The sequence below is a fragment of the Chroicocephalus ridibundus genome, chromosome 7, assembly GCF_963924245.1.
Source record: "Chroicocephalus ridibundus chromosome 7, bChrRid1.1, whole genome shotgun sequence".
NCBI classification, from domain to species: Eukaryota; Metazoa; Chordata; class Aves; order Charadriiformes; family Laridae; genus Chroicocephalus; species Chroicocephalus ridibundus.
This window is the reverse complement of record NC_086290.1, coordinates 669,764-683,761: the sequence shown is the minus strand read 5'-3', so window position 1 is coordinate 683,761 and position 13,998 is coordinate 669,764. Positions and strand designations below refer to the sequence as shown.

At 45.2% G+C, this 13,998-nt stretch overlaps 1 protein-coding gene across 2 annotated transcripts in view; it reads right to left on the bottom strand.

Annotated features, from left to right (window-relative positions):
* Positions 1-13,998, bottom strand: part of ACVR1 (activin A receptor type 1) — a 63,509-nt gene that overhangs the window by 29,517 nt on the left and 19,994 nt on the right. For both annotated transcript variants that reach the window (XM_063341574.1, XM_063341576.1), the window contains exon 2: positions 1,335-1,408. In XM_063341574.1, coding sequence (XP_063197644.1) covers positions 1,335-1,408 — 74 coding nt within the window. The remainder of the gene's footprint in view (positions 1-1,334; positions 1,409-13,998) is intronic.

Here is a 13,998-nt window from a genome sequence, read left to right as displayed (position 1 = left end):
CCTGCAGGGCAGCTCCAGAAGGGCAGGGTGGGCTGGTAACGCGGCTCCACAGGCTGCACGATGCAGGGAGCGCAGGCATCCGATTCCACACATCGTACGAGAGAAATTAACCAGAACCTCAGACCTTAACATGCATCTTCCCCATGTGTGTCCCTTCTCCAGCTGCTGCTCTTCAGGTTAAGGATGTGAAAGACAGGTGGTTTAACTTTAAGATTTTTAACATAAGCATCTCTAAAAGCTGAAAAAAACATTTTTGAGAAGCAGACAACTGCACTTCAAGATTAATAAGAAGGTACAGTGTGATAACTGCTACCAAACCTTATTTCAAGATACTTCAATAACATTAGCTGTTTAATGTACTTCCACAAACATTCGTCTAATGTTCCTCCCTTTTTAAATTTTGTCTCAATTACCTATTCATAGACATAACTAAAGTCAGCCACTAGACCTCCAAGCTTTTTTAATCTTCACCTTCCACCATCCACTCTAACATTCCATTTAGTGTACTCTGCCTTTTATTATTCGCATCAACCTTCGAAAATAAGTGCACTTCAGCAGAGTAGTTCAGAAAGAGATTTCACATGATAAATACAAAAGAACATAGATCTGCCATAACAAACACTAGATACACCTCGTGAGTCATTTAAAATTGAGAAAACTAAGTTACTCGCAGAAAACTTTTATTCAACATTTTTAGAAGGCTGTTTTGCGAAGTAGCAAGGACGCATCTTTCAGGAGGTCATCTCCCAAAACATCCAGAAGACCTTCAAATGAACCATTCCTGCCTCTCCATAGCAGTGAAAATACCTTTCTGACACTTTGCTGAGGCAAATCTTAAATGTGCTGCATGTCACAAAACCTTTGTGTGCACACAACCACATAAACAATCTATGAAAAAGTCACCTTCTGTAGCCGAAGACCTTACTGGAGCAATCACAGAAAGTTATCAAACATCACACTAAACACACCAAAAAGCCTTCCCAGAGAAAAAAAAATAAAAATTCGCTTTTAAGAATGCAAGCGACACAACTGCCCCTCAGCCCATGGGCTAGAAAGACCTGCTCATTACACAGCTCAATCATTTGCCATTCCAATAAGGCTTCCCATTTCCCTCCCCAAGCCCTGGCAAGAGCTATGCCAATCACACGTGCTATAAATTCTATACATAAACAGACAACAAATATCCTTTGAAGCAACTTAAATGGAACAGCAAACCTCTCGTTCCCGAGAGGAGCATGCCCACACTGCCGGCTGGGGAGGAGAGCGTGGCCATGGAGCTGGCGCTGGAGCCCAGCTCCTCCAGCAGCAGCTACGGCCCCACCACACACACTCACCTTGCCAGCTCGGGGAGGGAAACGCCATCATCATCAGCACAGGAAGAAGCATAACTCCATCTGCCATCGTAGAGCTGCGGAAAGAGAAGAGACATGAGAGCTGTGCACCCTTTCACCGCTCTCTTAAAGTGTAGCCACCACAACATCCGTGTTTAGCAACATCTTTGATCAATTCCTTATAAAAAACACAGAACCACGAAAGTTGATTGGTCTCCTTTTTACTGTGTCTTGTTTCCCAAGTCATTTCCTTCATTTATAAAATTCATTTACTGCAATTTCTTAAAACTTTTTTTAAGAGTCACGAAAACATCACGTGCAACTACAGTGCATATATAGAAGCATGCTAGTAGAAAACATGAATCCCTTCAGTACCAAGTAGGCATGTAAAATAGAACATATGTTCTTTCAACCAGGTATTAAGAAGTTAAATTACTGTGAACTGAAAATAAGGTCTGTAAAACTGTGTATTATTTGGACTTTGAGGGGAAACACAAAAGATCTCAACCAGAAAACTCTGAATATCTTTTTTTTTTTAACCAGCAGAAGCCATTGCTAGATGGCGAGAAAAAGAGCAAGACGTATATAAGGGAAACACCACTTTCAGACGAGTGATTTCCCACTTTAAGCTGCTTTCCCAAAGGTTTTCCTTTCAGTGGCCCAGCTTCACTTCCCTGCTGTTGAAGACGGTAACTACATCTAGTGTGAAAACCCAGAGTGTTCCCAGCATATCAGTAGAGGCATGTGCTCCCTCTGAAACAATAACTAATCGAGTGAATTCTCGTGTGCATTTCAAATCTTTTCCAGGATACCGGGTCTTTACAAGAAAATAAAAGCTCAACTTTTTACTGTGAAATGAGAATTATTTAACAGGCTTCTGAAAGAAACTGTTCTGCAGCTTCTTAAACTCTGCATTTAAACGATCACTATTACCAAGGAATAGAGATTAACTGCAATCAGTCTTCACTGGGATTGAGCCCAACAAGCAGGACTGGATGATTCGAAGGGCTCGTCTGTCCTGCGCTACTTGGTTCCCACAGAGACTCTGGCCTAATCACAGCCATAAAATTTCAGTCAAAAGCAGCGGCAAGCAGTACATGCAAAATAAAGTTACTCTCCTTGACCAAGGCACTGAGTCATTACCATTCTTCTTACGTGTAAGTATTTGTCTTCATTTTCCAGATTTAATTCTAGTGAAGCAGATGAAACTGGAAAATACGTTTGATATTGCCATCTTTCTTTCAGGTACCTTTTGTTGCTGCCTTTTCAAATCATTAGCAGACTGCTTAAGTGCTTGGTGGCGAAAGCCAAGCCATTTACTTCTATATTTATTCCCTGACACGGATTTGTTTTGCAGAATATAAGAAACATTTCAGTAATTACTTCATCATCAGTTAAAACGATCAAAAAAATTTCTGAACCCAAGTATTCAGAGTTTTTGTCCTTGCAGAAAGGATCAGGCAGCGCTCACCACTTAACCCCCAGGAGTGAAACTCTCACTTTCAAACATCCATTCACCAAGTAACTTTGCCTTCCTCTTTCTTGATACACACCAATGCATTCTTCATGCCTGCCAGTATTTAACCTTCAACAATTATGCTGGAAACACGATGAAATGAAGTTATACATAGCATGATCATTGAGCACTCCACTATAGGAAGTTTAAAGCAGAAGCACTCTGTCCCAGGGAATGATTAGCTCAGCGCCCCGGATCAGCTCAGGGGGGTCCCTCGCTCCAAAGGGGGTGGCTGCACGACAGGAGAGTGATCCCGTCCCCCTCAGCCCCCCCGCGCCCTTCCTGCGGCTGAGTGGCTCACACCAGCGCTTTCCTCGGCATTGCACCCGCGTAGCTCTGCAAGCCCAGACAAAGGTGACTCAGGAGACGTGCCCTTTTTCTTTCAACACGCCGATGGTTCAAAGAGCAGAGGCAGAAAATTTTGATTTTAGTGATGCCGGCCCGCGGGCACAGGGGAGGCAGGCAAGCCAGCCACCCCGGAGGGGAACAGGGACAGGCAGCCTGGCAGCACAGGGAGCCCCCAGCAGCGGGGACACCCAGCACAAGGAAAAAGGGCTTTACAAGACAAAAAGTGCATTTAACAACATAGAGTGGGTTAAGACCTTAAACAGTTGCATGCTGCCAACACTCAGAGCGGTTGCCGGGTTTTCTACAGATCTAATTCATGGTTGCATCCTCCATGCCTGATGAAAAAGCGGCAAGGGCTGTTTTCTGCTGGCGGGGAGCCATCACGATAGCCGGAGACCCACACATGCCGCAGCCTCCCCTCGGCAGGGTGGCTTCCCTCCTCCCTGCCACCCCCAGTCCCAGCCGGGCCAGCCCTCCCTCCTGTCCCACTGGCCAGGCAGGCAGAGGGCCAGAGGGGCCTGCAAGGGCTTCGGGGCAGCTCTGCCAGCAAAGGAGGTTCCGTGCAACAAACCTGAGCTGGCTGGAGCGGAGGAATTTGAAATGCAGGAAGCAGACATCACTATGGAAACCAGCAAGACTCTGCAAGTTGCATGTATCTATTTGTTTTCTTTTCAAACAGTTGATTTCAATTCCCTAAAAAGTAAATAAATACAGATATACACACATGCCCCTGCCCTGTCTTTCTCAGAGGGGGGAGGAGGAAGGAAATGCAAACTGCACCCCCCCGAAGAGGCAAACCGCCTCCCATGGGAGCTAGCCCGTGGTGACTACTTCCCATCTCAAGACAGAGCGCTGTAACACACTCGGGGTGCTAAAGTCAGTTCCCCACCCTCCGATTCCACACACCCCCACGTTCCCAGTCAATGTCTGCGCTGCAGGCCAAAGCCAGCACAGGCTGAGACAGATGGCGGTCCATCAACAAGTACAAGGATTTTCACCAGTCCTTACCAAAGGGATCAAATAAGGAAAAAAGCCACAAAACTACGGTAAGAGTCATTCTTGATCCCCCATCCAAAACATTGTTCAGATTTCCACTTCAACAAAGCCCAAGGATGGCTTCATTGAGTAACGCACCTGAAATTGTTAAATGTATTTAAGCACCTAACACAAGCCAGGTTGGCATCTGTCCCCTGCTCCCCAGCTGCAGCAGAGGTGCACACACCAAAGTGTGGCCACCTGCAGGGACCCAGTGGCCAGTGCCACAGGGATGGGCAGGAGCTGTGTCGCAGGCTGCTCCAGCCTGGGTCCTGGTGCCACAGGCCAGGAACAGCTTGCCCAGTGCCTGATGAAAGGCCTGATGAACGACCCACATGCATCCCTGTGTCGGCAAGCAATTATTTGTGTGAGCCTCTTTGGTAGGGTTACATTTATGAATAGACTTTTCCTATTACAAATGCAAACAACAACAAAATCAGACTGTTAACAGACTTTATGCATTTCACAGCATGCATGGTCTTCTCAAAGAGAAAAGCCAAATACTAAGAATTTAAACTCTGCTTCTGTGAAACTTTGTTCCTGCAGACAGTCATTTTCCCAAAAGCCTCAAATAATATCTTGTCTGCTTTTGCTGAGAAGTGCTGTGCGTACTTAAAACGGACCACAAAAAACCCACCCTGTGTGTACTTATCACCAACTAAAAGCCTGTGCCATGTATGTGCAGACTTCGTAAGGCTCTCAGGCTCTGGCAAGCTGCCTGCACAGCCCAGTTATACCACCTCCACTGGGGCTGGGAGACGGGAGGAGGGAAGGAGTTGGGATGGAGCCTCTGACCGTTTCCTTCAAAAACTATTTGAGAGCAAGTGCATCCACTCTAAAAATTACAAATGCCAAATAAAACTGCACTATGTTAAAACCATGTCAAGCTCTAGGGGCAGGGGACACTTCAGGTGGGATGAAGTGAGGTCTGCTCCAGCTCACACTATCACCCAGCGCCAGCCAACACACCGCTTCGACAGCTGAGGTCCTGCCAGAGCCTCGGCAGCGGTGTCAACAGTCCCTTGCCGGTTGCCATTCTGCCCAGGGTACGCCATCTCTGCTGCGTGCCTGTGAAACCAGCAGTTAAAAATAACCCTGGAGAGCCCGGCGGCTGCCAGGCAGTTGCGGGGCTGGGGAGCCCCTCGCTGGGCTCCCACTGGGCACCGGCCCTGCTCAGGGCCACCGCAGGCCTTGGGGCAGGATGGAGCCACGCCAGCCTGCAGCTCCAAAACCCTGTGCTGGTTTATACAGTCACCTGCATTCCCACAGCACCCTCCCAAGTGAACGCACAAAAACCACACGCAACACTGCAGCCAGGATTTTGCTCCCTTTCAGGTTATCCCAGTTGCAAACTGCAGACACAGCAGGGGATGAGTTTAAAAGTCCTGTTTCCAGTGCTTAAAAAAAAAATTACTTCTTTTTAAAAGCAATTAATAATACATAAGAACAAAATCTGGTTCTAGTGACATCAGCAAGCACATGTATTCCACTTACTACTTGTTTAGAGAGAAGGAAGATACAAGTTTCACTGTAAAGAGCAAAACACTTTAATGAAACTGTATAGCAAGTTGCTATGCATTGAGAGATCCACAAGATATCCAGTTACTATCTAGTGTTGGAATTCACAAGAACTTTTTACAAAGAGGAGGACTTTAATCCAGATAAAGAAAGAGGAACTAGAAAGCAACCAGCAAATAAGACAAAATGCATTTTCCTTTCTAGACCTATCAATCTTCTCCACTGCTGGAGCGCAGGTCGGGAAGGCGTGCTGCAGGAGAGCTCTCCCGGCTGCAGCAGCCACCAGAGGGCATTGGGAGCCCAGCACCCCAAGGCTCTCTTCACGCACCCACCACCCGGCTGGGGACAGAGTACTCGTCGTGCATTTCATCCAGGTACACGGAGAAGATCATTTGGGTTTAACTTTTTCCTTCAAAAGCATATAATTAGAAACCCTGTAACTTACTATAGGTCATGATGGAAAAGTCTCTTTTAAAGTGGCAGCTAACAGATTTCCAAACAAACCCATTGTGAAGCGCAGATGACAAAGTGAACCCAGCTCCAGCGCTGGGTTCTACTCGGAAGCCAGCTTTAGATTCCGAAGGAGGAATCAATTAAACAGTTTTCAGAAGCCTAAATGAACACTAGTAAGCATATCACATGGCAGATATACTACTTGGTTAGAATACCCAACTTAACATACAGATGCACAACTAATTGTTTTAGATAAAAGAATTGATAGATTTCTTACATTTCAAGAATTGATAGAATTCTTACTCTTTGTATTCATCAAGTCCCCTTTAAACAACCTACCCTGAAAACCCCAATGCCTTTTCCACTTCCACAGCAAATCTAAATTGCTTTCTATTTTCTTCCCAAGAAAACTATTTGTCTCCTGCCAAATCATTCCCTTAGGCCCAGAAGCAACATGGGGTGAGGGAGACCTCAGATGGCCAGCTGGGACTGCCGAGGTCGCTGCTGCAAGAGGCTGCAGGGGAGAGAAGAACAAGGAGACATGAACCACCACACTGGCACCAGCGCAGGCTGCTGGGAAACTGCATTTGCTCTCTAATGCCACCACCCTGACACAGGGCAAAGACTGCGCCAGACAAAAGAGTGAGCCCAATTAGTGGAGAAATTTAAGATTACACTTCATCTCAATATGACACAGACATGGGAACACGAACCATTAGAGGAATTCAGACTTTTCTGATGAGATCAGAAGCACCCACACTATCACTGACAGTCCTGGTGGCAGCCTGCCAAGAGCCCAAGGGCTGTACATATTTTGCATGTACCTCACCAGATTTCTATCAAAAGAAAACATCCATAGTACTGGATTGTAATTCTGCCATCCACAGTAGCCACACACAAGCTAGATTCATCAACAGCTGTGTCTTTAGGAGGAAAGATATGCATTTAAAAGCAATAATTCACAGCTTGCTTTTTTTTTTTTAATTGAAACTCACAATAACTAACTAACGACCTCAGAACAGCACACACAAAGGCATTCCTAACGTCAGAGAACAGCAACCTTGGGTATTCCTTTCTTAAAGTCTAAACCTTATTGCCAGAACTGAGCAAGATGGAAGCCAGCCACAAGCCCCATTTGGCATCCTCCTCCAAGTACACAAGGCACACATCAACACGCTTCAGCTCAAGGAAATCTGCAAGAGACTGGCACCCTGAAAGGCTGAATGTCTCAGATTCAAACGACCACAGAGAGAGTGAAACGAGCAAGATACTGGTTCTCCTATGCTCCTCACATACAATGCAAAGTCACCACACTGCTGAATAAGAATAAAACCACCAGGAGGAAAACAATCTATACAATGTAAAATATCATGAAAGTTACCCCTTATGAGCTTGATAGCTCTGAACATGATCCTGACGAGCCACTCCCTCGGTTCTTAAAAGCAAGGGAAGAGGTAAGTTCAGGAATAAAATCACTTACAGAAATAAAATCCTGTTTGGTCTCCCTCCTGACGTATGCAAGTAAGAATGCATTTATTGCTTGTGCTGTCACCCAAAGGCTCCAGCTGACACGCCAACTGCAGAGATGGCGTTGCATGGGACAACAAATAAGGAACATTCACAATGTCAGGGTGGGGGACAGACACATGACGCCACAGAGGGACAACACAACCATGTATCCAAGAGAGAAAAACCCTTACCTAGGCAAAGCCGTGACCCAGAAGCAGCACCAGCCCATGCCGAGCGGGCCAGGGAAGGCACGGTCACACACACGCGGCCTCTCCTTTAACGCAGGGGGAGGCAGGGTCCAGTGCCCAGAGCAGGGGCAGCCCCCGGGGAACCAGCAGAGCAGCTGGAGGCCCAGGATGCACAAAGGACACAAAAGAGACCAAAACTAATGGTAAGTCCCCATGCAGGTCAGATGGTGAGCAGGTGGACTCACCACCTTGTATGTGGGCAGCAGAACTTCTCCGTGTGGTTGAAGGAGACCCAAGAGGCTTGTCATTAGAAAGCTCAAGCGTAAAATTCGGGTTGTGTGTAGGTATTGCATCAATACGGGTGTCCTGGGCAACCCAACGGCGGATAGCTTACTCAAATGATGAAGTAAGCACAGACATTTCTAAATTGATCTGAAAACCCCAATATATATTGCAACTTCCTGGTGCCTTTGAAGCCACATGCGTATCTTTCCATACCATTTATTGCTTTGCAAGGTAAATAAATTCACCAGGAGGCACCTATCAAGGATTAACACTGCACCCTGGAACAGCTTTCGTCTGCAGAGCCTGCATATAGCAACATCCCCTAAACACCCTCACTCACTAAGTTACTGCGTATGGTTCACTGATCGTGTCATCATTGTGAGCATCTTGAAAGTTAGGTATGCGATTCCACATGTGCAAAGAACCGACTACACATGGTTTCGTTTATATGGGCAAATTAACAGATATGAATTTGTAAGCAGTTTCACGAGACAGTCAAGCATGCACCAGCTTCATCTTACAATGTATGTGCCTGGGGCATCGAGTACGTATCAGTTCAAAATACTGTTAGATATACATGAATTATGTGGCTTCTCACATATTTCACATATAAACAAAGATGTTATTTTATTATAGTACATACATTTTATTGCTCACAGCTATTATGCATGGCACACAGACAGTTCCTATCAGAGGGGAACCCTGCCTCCTGTAGTTGCCATGAAAACAGCTCCACTGCACAGCTGAAACACAGGTTCTTGGGCTTTTTCCCCATTAGATACAATTCAGGGCTGTAGACAACCTTGGGTACCACTCACTTTAAGGCCATTCTAAGAGCCCACACGAAGTGGAGACAATTTCCATTAACACCTGTTGACTTAATTTGCGCTGGGGCCTTGGGCATAAGAGGCACCCAAAATCCCCTTTCAGATCCTGCTGCAAGACACAGTACTTCTTCCCCTAGAATTGTCCTCTCTCGGAAGCCCAGTATCTGCAGTCAGATCTTAGCACAGAACTTCCAATGAAGACTGAAACTCCCCCTAATCTAAACTGAAAACCCGGATTTACCCACCAGCTGTGAATAAGACCGAAACACAAATATTTTCAACTGCCACATTATCAGAAACTGCCTGTAAAAGCCGTTTCTGCCTTCTTTAGGAAAAAGAAAACACGAATCCAGTATACACATAGTAACAGCTACTTACTTTTTAACTTACTCTACTTACTTTTTAACTTACTCAAAGCCTACCTCTTTGAGACTCGGCCTGCTTTCATCCAGCTAGCAATACTTTATTTATTAAAGATTTTATCTGTGCAGTATGTGACGAAGGAGTTCAGGGAGGAGCACACTTCATGTGTTTCAAAGCTGCCTATCAAACACTGCTTATATCACATCCTGGGCACGTCTGTCCTGACAGGTGATGAAAACAAGAAGTACGGGCAGAAACACTGAGCTTAATTCATATCTGCACCAAAAGGGCACACAATCAGACACAGAATCAGTCAGGTTTTATTAGGGTATGGTTTCACAACCAGTTGGGACCAATCTAAGACACAGCAGTGCCAAAACTGGCTGTCCAAGCGTGTCCCCAGCTGACTGCCATCACTCTGGGCGGGCACTCACCCCTCCTCTTGGCTGGGGCACAGCAAGGCCACGGGGTGAGCCGCATCAGGCCACCGATCACACCACACACTGCTCGGTCCTCACTGCGACCACACATGTGAGGCTCAGCCAGCGGCGCAACCTCGCCAGCGCCAGCAGAGGAGAGGTGGTGGGAACACAGCTGATCACAGAGACGGGCGTCCCTTCATTAGCAGCAAAATCTTAGGTTGATTTTTAAAAAAATAAAACAAAAAAATCCCAAACAAACAAACAAAAAAGTCACAGTGAAAACACATCATCAGTCCCTACAACAGAATTAGCAACACAGACAGCAGGGTCTTAACAATTGCCCCCCCAGCTCTCCAAATAAAATATACCTTTGGAAGCAGAATCCTAACAATCTGCCAAGTAAAGAAATACTTTCATCAGAACACTCCACCACGCTGTTTTGTTTTGTTTTCAGTGTAAAACAAAGCTCCTGGTTTTCTTACTCACTTTCCTTTCATCAAGCAATTGCCAGCTCCCTCTGCTAATACAGGCTCGGGTCAGCAAAGAGCACTCCTGGCAGGCTGGTCCTGGCCACTTCGTGAGACCACGTAAGAGAAACAGCTGGGATGTCCCCAAATAATATTTTGCTCTTGAAAACCTAAATACCCCAATCAACCTCAGGAAAGTTTCGGAAGGCCTGCGGGACGGGGTGACAGTTTTCCCAGATGGTCAAACACGTTACACCATCACAGTGGACTGAAAGCAGGGATCGAAACCGCCGCCCCTACCTCCAGCCCTACAGAAGTCCAAGGCTGTGTCATGGTTTGTGTACACTACTGAGATACCGAATATCCCCACGTGGCCCTGTCCTACAGTTTGTTTTCTTTCTGCCAGAGAATTGCATTATTATCAGAAAAAAGTGAGATGGATGAAGTTATGGTCTAAATGAGATCAATGACTATTAATCTAAGATCAGGATTTTTAAATGCTTTTTATTAACTATTTAAATATTACATAGATTGCCTGTTAAAAGTTTCTCGCAGAACACTTCAGCCAACACAAGACATATCTTTCTGAAAACAAATCTTTATCTTCAGTCTCATCAACAAAAGTCATAAAATTTTTCCTCAAAAAAGTACAATTTTTTTCTGGTTTTCCCCTGGATTTTATTTAACAAATTTTAAATACTCATTTCTTCGCCCTGGGTTGTTTTTGCGTGTTTTGGTGTTTTTTTTTCTTTTAGTACAGAAGCTAGGGTCTCATTATATGACTTGAACAGCATTGAAAGACCATCTCTCACTCTGGCAAACCCTGCTGAAAGATAAAAATGCAGTCTAGTTCTTACAAATGTATTGATTAAGCAGCCTCTCACTACAGTCTAGTTCTGTGTTTTCACATATGCAGGGACCTTCAGAGGTGTGAATGCTTTTTATTTTCAGGCTCTGATGTCATCAGGCCAGATCCCTCCCATCAAGCCCAGTGAGGAGCTGAAGGAGCTGCTGGAAGCTCCCTCACTGCCGCAGGACTCTCCAGGTCAGCCTCGGAATTTCACCACCGGTGTCGACCCTCATTTGGACATCACTAATCCCAGCGGAATTTTGCCTGCCTGGGTAAATCTGAACCTCTACGATTATTTTCACAGGGTCATTACTGGAAGAATACTCTATTTACATCCCTGAGTCCAAGCATCCTAACCAGAATACAACTTGTAGTATTTTGATGAAAATTAGTTCTTTTTTTGTTTGGGGTTTGTTTTTTTTAATCCGTGTCATTGCATTGGCAGAATAAAATAACTGTAGCATGACCCAGCAAATACACAGACGCTCATCACAATAAAGCCACCCAATCTACCTGGAGGAGCAGGAGCGAGGGGTGCAGAGGGGCCGCACAGGGCGGCTGCATGGAGTGGAGAGTCGGCTTCCCACCGCCAGCCCAGCATGCCCCAGTTACACTGGGATTAGAACAGCATTCTCCAGGGGTGATGGGCTGCTACAAAGTCGGAAAGGTTAAGGGACAGGAAAAAGCCAGGTATTCATTTTGCCCACTGCTTAAAGCTGAACTGCTCCCAAGCATCAGCCAGCCAAAGGAAGCCAAATACAAATTAGCAACATATTTTTAGAACAATCAGACTGAGAACAGAAGTTCCTAACACTCCATAGGCACGTGTCGCTGAACAGCCTTTCATTTCATCAGATTCTTTCATTAACTATTACTTTGGAATCCAAAAAGCTGAATGCAATTAGCAATCCAGAAAAGAAGGGAACACCCTGCTGCACGAGAAAGTAAAATTCTTCAGAGATTATATTACACCACCACAGAATTTTAACAATATTGCTCTACAATTTGGTCTTGCCTGTTTGGACAGGCCAGAGCCATATTATTTTGTTCTTAAATACAAAGTACAGACAAACCAAGTTATATTACAGGCATGGTGGTCCACTATCTTTCTTCTGCTGCTGACATAATGCAAATTGGACACTGCCCCACAGGGGCAAACAGAACCTCATTAGATCTAGAAACAAAACATCAGGAGGTCACTGACCGCTTCCAGGTGAACATAACTCAGAGCAGAGCTTAAGGAGCTAGTGAGGTACAAAACAGTTGGGCTTTTCTCCCTCCTAGACTTCTCCAATGATATTTCTGCATTGCCCCACCAGCGACATTAACCTCGGCATTACTTGTGCTGCTGTTCACATCACAGCTTTACCTTTTTCTTTCCAAATTACTGTGTCCTGACATTCCTTAGTCGCTGTTTTGGTTGTGTCTATCTTGATCCCACTGCAGACCTCTGTGTCCCTCCCGGTAGCAGAACTACCCTTTCGCAGCACAACTGACGTTCATCATTGCCACACTGTGCAACCCTTGGTCTAATCATCGAGTATCTTGTCACCTCTCCCTTTGTCAAATCTATTCCAAATATACACAATTATGACACTTCTTTCCAGAGTTGTTATAAGGTTCCACCTATTTATCTGTAAGCTTTCAAATTCACGCATCTCACATGGCCTTGCCAAACCTGACTGTACTTGTGTATCTTCAGAAAACTGTTCCATGTATTTACCCAGACTTCTGTTTTAATTGCTGTTACAGATGCCAAAAGCAATCAATCAAATTACTATTTAACAGCTAAATTACCGTGGCTGACCTCGAACATACTCCTAGCTGCAAACATGAAGTAAAATGCAAGCTAAAATTCTCTTTCCAGACAAGCCTAGCTTTGGATCTCTGTATGCAGGACTGCCTAAGAGCAACTCGTCTACGATCACATAGAAATTAAACCATACCCTCCGGATTAAAGTGAGTTTATGGCATACATCCACTGGCGATTTCCAGGGTTCATCATCTCCACAGAGAGGATCCAGCCATGATCATTAATATAGAAGACTGAAGACAACAAGTCAAAGATAACTTTCACCAGCTGTGTCTGAAAAAGGAAGTGCCCAAATATGCTTTGGGTCAACAACCCTCCTCACTAATGGGAAGTGATGGAGCAAGAGACCATCCTGAACAGGACACAAGACAAGACAGCACTTGTTCATACTTGTAGGTGACCACTTTTTTTTCAATGTCAGGAGGTATTTGGCATAAAGCCATTTTCCTTTGAGATGAGAATACACAAGTTACAGGAGTGAATATACTTCCCACAAATAACCTTTTATACAAAGTGTTCCTACAAAAGGGGTAAAAAGCATTGTGAGAGGCACAAAAAACCCACATTTTGGATGCCCTGGGTAGTTGTTGTCATCAACCTGACAGCACAGATAACAATACTGATTAAAAAGTCCAACAGCCAGCATCAAAAGGTCTCCATGTCCTTATTACTCCTCAGTGGAAACAGAAAGCCAGATCAGTCAGCAAGGCGAGATCTACCTCCACAGGAATCTGTCGAGTTTTCACCTATTGCCTAGCCACAAGATAGACTCTTCTGAGTTTCGTGCTGCAAAACTTTCCCCTCAAAGACAAACAGCAGCAGAAAACCACCTCAGGTTCTCACCAGTGTGGATGTAATTCCAAGCACTCTGAAGTGAGCAGGAACGTGGTTGCAGAGATAAAGCAGGAGCTGCCTTGTTGCCTGTGAGCATTCAATTAGGCCAGGAATCATCTTAGCTTCAGCTGGACTAGACGCTAAGGAAACCACAATAAAATGGACTGAGGCATCCAAAATTATTCTCAGAAAATAGGCCAGACTGGGCATGAAAACATCTGGGCTTGGCTTGAATCATG